Consider the following 4,694-nt stretch of genomic DNA (forward strand, 5'->3'; position numbering starts at 1 on the left):
TCCGATGTTTCTAACTCTCTATCCCTCTCCCTTTCTCTCTGTAAAAAATCAATAAAATATATTAAAAAAAAAGAATCACAGCTCAGTAATTGTTCTTCCTGTCAAAAGAATAGTCAAAGAGACTGTTGCTGGACTTTTCAAATCTTGGTTCAGTGCTTAAGATCTGCTTGCTATTTAAAAAGCAAAGCATGTCTAAGCTAATCTCCTGAGAGATTGTGTTTGTTGATTTCTGTATGTAAACTTGAGTAGGTGTTATTGTATAAATATAAATCACGTTTTGCTTTATAAGTGGTTTAATGATCTTCACACTCCTTAGCTCCTAAGAGTCTTGAAAGGCCCAGCACAACACTGACACAAATCAGTTCACCAGTAGATGTGTGTAGACATGTGTGTACACACATGCACGCATTTATGCAAGCACATACACATGTGTGGCATACACACACATTTACAATGATTATCACAGAACTGGGCATACAAATCCCACCTCACTTTTATCTGAGAACTGTGTGTTTTTGCATCCTGGTGGGCTCACAGCAGCAGGAGCTCAAAGGCCACCTTGCTCTGGCAGCAAGCAGCTCTGTGCAGAATCAGTGGAACCCAAGGACCAGCAGCTGTGTGTGCTCTAGAGAGGACAACGCTGACCTAAGGGAGGAGACTCTGTATGTACCTTAACAGTGGTCCGGCCATCAAATGTGAAAGACTTGATCTGTCCATTTTCTAAGAAGACCTTCAGGACATTGGGGATGAGGAGAAGAGCTTCTTTCTTCATCATTTTCTGTGAATAGACAAGGAAAAGGACAACAAGAGGGTCTCATTTAGGAGGAAACAAACCAGAAGAGTGTAGAAAGGAAGAGAAAGGAAGAGAGACAGGGAGCCAAAAGTATGAAAGGACAAAGAAACAGAGGAAAGAGCAGATCAGTAATAATGTTACATGGACACCAAAACCAAATTATCTAAGACACTGGGCCATATCAAAAGTTCGCCATTTGATATCACAACACACTTACATTCTACTATGGCTCAAAGCTCCACAGCTTCAGAGATCACCACACACTGAAGGGCTGATGGGAGGCCTCTTTAGAAGCCCATATCACTCATCAGCTCCTATCTCCTGACACCTCCCTTTCCACCAGGCCCTTCAAATATCGAGTTCACTTTCACATCCATGCGTTTGCTCTACCATTCCCCTTCCCTTGTAACATCCTAGGTCCTTCCTGAACTGGCACTTGCCTACTTCCCATACTCATGTTTTGTCATACCCACGCTGCTCTTTCATGTCTCCATACCTCTGACAAGTCATCACTCAGGGACTGTCTTACTCCCTACTGGACACTTAGCATCTCTGACCTGAGAAACTTAGTGACAATAGCATGTCAAACCATGGGGATAACACAAAAAAACCCTCAGACATTTCCAAAATTTCTCTGAAAGTGGACATTACTGACCGTGATTGAGAAACACTGACAAGGCCCATTTTTGAACACCTGATTATTCCTTAGCAAAAATTGTCCTGGCCTATGCATTTATTCATTTATAGAGTGGTGCATGTTTAAATTCTCAATAAATATTTGTAAAATAAAGACTGTTCCCTCTACCTTCCTCAGCAAACTCCTACTCACCCTTTTTTAAAATTTATTTTTATAAATATATTTTTAAAGAGAGAGGAGGGAAGAGGGAAGAAGAGAAGAACATCCATCGATTGGTTGCCTCCTGTGGGGGATCGAACCTACAACTCAGACATGTGCCTTGACCAGGAATAGAACCAGCGACTTTTTGGTGCATGGGACGATGCCCAACCAACTGAGCCACACTCGCCAGGGCTCTACTCATCCTTTAAAATTCAGCTTAAAGACAAATTCTGGATAGCCTTGTCCAGTATTGCCCGGACCTTGAACCTGGTGTTCACATGAGTACCAAAAGCAACATATACACACCTGTCTCCGCGTTCTTCTCATATTTAAAAAAAAAAAAAGTCTGTCCTTCACAATCAAACACTGAGCTCAGAGCACAATAACCATGCCCTATTCAATCTTTGTAGTTACATTGAGAAGAGTCCCTGGCACACAGTTAGTGCTCAATAAATTGCTGCTGAATATATGAGCAGTAGGTGCTTTTATGTGCTTACTTGAATGATTCATCAGGAGAATCCAATCATTTCCCAGGGCCAACATCATTACATTTTAGGAACTGATGGACAGATTCCTTAATTTGGTGGGTTTTCATTGGGCTTGTACTATATTACCTGCACTGTGCTAAGCCCCATGGGGGTTATGGCAAAAACAGAAGACCCGGGTTAAGTCTTATACTCTTGTTGTAGTGACTTGGCATATGTGCACATCCATTAGATAACAATTATAAATCCAAAACAAACCAAGAGGTGTTAAGTTTTCCCAGTTGAGGTAAATTGGATTTTTATTTTGAAGGAGATGATGGGTGTGGACTATTGGAGAGGCCATAAGAGTACAGTCCGAATCTAGGAACTGCCATGAACAAAGTATGAAAACATGAACAAGTAAGTCTTCCTGGATCAGGGTTTGGTTGGCAGTGGTGGAGAGCCAGGAATCAAACCATAGTGGGAAGTGATGGGTTATAGAGCTGGAGAAGTGTGACTCACTGGTCCTCTCCCTAATCCTGAGATAGTTTGCTCCTGCCAAGCCCAGAGCCCTGGATCCCCAGGCTGATGACACTCAATAGTGGCAGGTTTTATTTAGCACACTGGGTTGGACTCAGATAATTACTTAATTGATTTTGTTTAAAAATAGAGTTGGCAAGGAACACCCACAGGATTTATTTTTGCTCCAGCTGCTTAATAAAGCCCTGGAACATGAAGGGGAAGGGATGATAGGACAGCCCAGTATCACCGGGGCATGGACTTCCCCAGGTCCCAACCAATGGCGAAGCTGCTATGGTCTACACTAGTGGTGGTGGTGGAATGCTGTTGCAATTTCCTAAGCACAACTACAGTGAAAAAATTTATGTCTGTCTCTCTTGCAGACAAGAGCCTTGTACCACACCTAGTGGCTTATCCTTTTACCACACCTAGTGGCCTATCCTGAAGCAGTAGAAATAATCTGGGTGGGTCCCGAATACTCTAGGGCAGCGGTTCTCAACCTATGGGTCTCGACCATCGGAAAACACATATAGCATATCAGATATTTACATTACGATTCATAACAGTAGCAAAATTACAGTTATGAAGTAGCAACGAAAATAATTTTATGGTTGGGGGTCACCACAACATGAGGAACTGTATTAAAGGGTCGCGGCATTAGGAAGGTTGAGAACCACTGCTCTAGGACATTCCCATTCAGACTGGTCTGGAGTAGGGGCTTGATTCTGCCTGTAGCTAGCTGAGACATATGGAGAGGGAAGTCATGGTGGAGAAAGAGGAGGATGGGAAAGGAAGAGTGGAAGGGAGAAGAAAAGAAGGGAGAATAAAGGAGGGGAAGGAGGTAAGGGAGAGGAAGGCAGGGAATTCTTCACTGAGTGGCCTGGCCTTGATTCATTACTATGTAATGCTGAGATGCGATAGGTAGCTCCTGTCTGTACTTTCCAAAATCAAGTCACATTTCCTCTGGATTTTCAACGGCTCATGACATAAACATCCTCTTAGTAACTTGGATCCCAGGGTCTGTTTCATCCTGATCCACAGGGACTCCATACTGTTCCCTTTCCTCTGTCTTCACCAACCCCTGCTTCTCTTCAATTTCTGCTAGGACTGATGTAAAGCCCAACCATTAATTACTTGTTTTTAAATTTTTTTATTGATTAAGTTATTACATATGTCTCCTTATCCCCACGTTACCTCCTATCCCCCCACTCATGCCCTCACCCCCCTGTTGTCTGTGTCCCATTGATTAGGCCTATATGCTTGCATATAAGTCCTTTGGTTGATCTCTCCCCCTTACCTTCACCCTCCCCTACCTTCCCTCTGAGGTTTGACAATCTGATCGATGCTTCTCTGTGTCTGGATCTGTTTTTGTTCATCAGTTTATGTTGTTCATTATATTCCACAAATGAGTGAGATCATGTGGTATTTATCTTTCTCTGACTGACTTATTTCACTTAGCATAATGCTCTCCAGTTCCATCCATGCTGTTGCAAATGGTAAGAACTCGTTCTTTTTTACCACAGCGTAGTATTCCACTGTGTAGACGTACTACAGTTTTTTAATCCACTCATCTACTGATGGGCACTTAGGCTGTTTCCAAATCTTAGCTATGGTGAATTGTGCTGCTATGAACATAGGGGTGCATATATCCTTTCTAATTGGTGTTTCTAGTTTCTTGGGATATATTCCTAGAAAGGGGATCACTGGGTCAAATGGAAGTTCCATTTTTAGTTTTTTTGAGGCCAACCATTAATTATTAAGACAGCGTACCAATGGGGCACTGTACTTAGTTCCTTAGGCTTTGCAGCCTTCCTCCAATAGGAATGGAGGAAGAGCTGGGATGAGTTTGGGAATGAGAGTCAGGAAAATGGAGATGAAAGACATCTGTGTCCTCAATCACTTCTTCTGAGTGGCTCTGTGTCAAAGAACTATAGAAGTGCCTGGCATCCTATTGATTTCCCCATTCAGTCTGGGCCTACTAGCTTCTCTAAACTGCAGCTGTGCCTCAGTACATAAATGTCATGGGTCTCCTGAGACCCTATCCCATGACAGCCAGCAAAAGCACACAGAAGGCTGGCAG

The 4,694-nt window shown here is 42.8% G+C and overlaps 1 protein-coding gene across 6 annotated transcripts in view; it reads right to left on the reverse strand.

The window, feature by feature from the left end:
* Positions 1-4,694, reverse strand: part of FRMPD3 (FERM and PDZ domain containing 3) — a 127,986-nt gene that overhangs the window by 44,446 nt on the left and 78,846 nt on the right. For all 6 annotated transcript variants that reach the window (XM_005865226.2, XM_005865228.2, XM_005865227.2 and 3 more), the window contains one exon: positions 671-778. In XM_005865226.2, coding sequence (XP_005865288.1) covers positions 671-778 — 108 coding nt within the window. The remainder of the gene's footprint in view (positions 1-670; positions 779-4,694) is intronic.

This window comes from Myotis brandtii, unplaced genomic scaffold (assembly GCF_000412655.1).
Source record: "Myotis brandtii unplaced genomic scaffold, ASM41265v1 scaffold199, whole genome shotgun sequence".
NCBI classification, from domain to species: domain Eukaryota; kingdom Metazoa; phylum Chordata; class Mammalia; order Chiroptera; family Vespertilionidae; genus Myotis; species Myotis brandtii.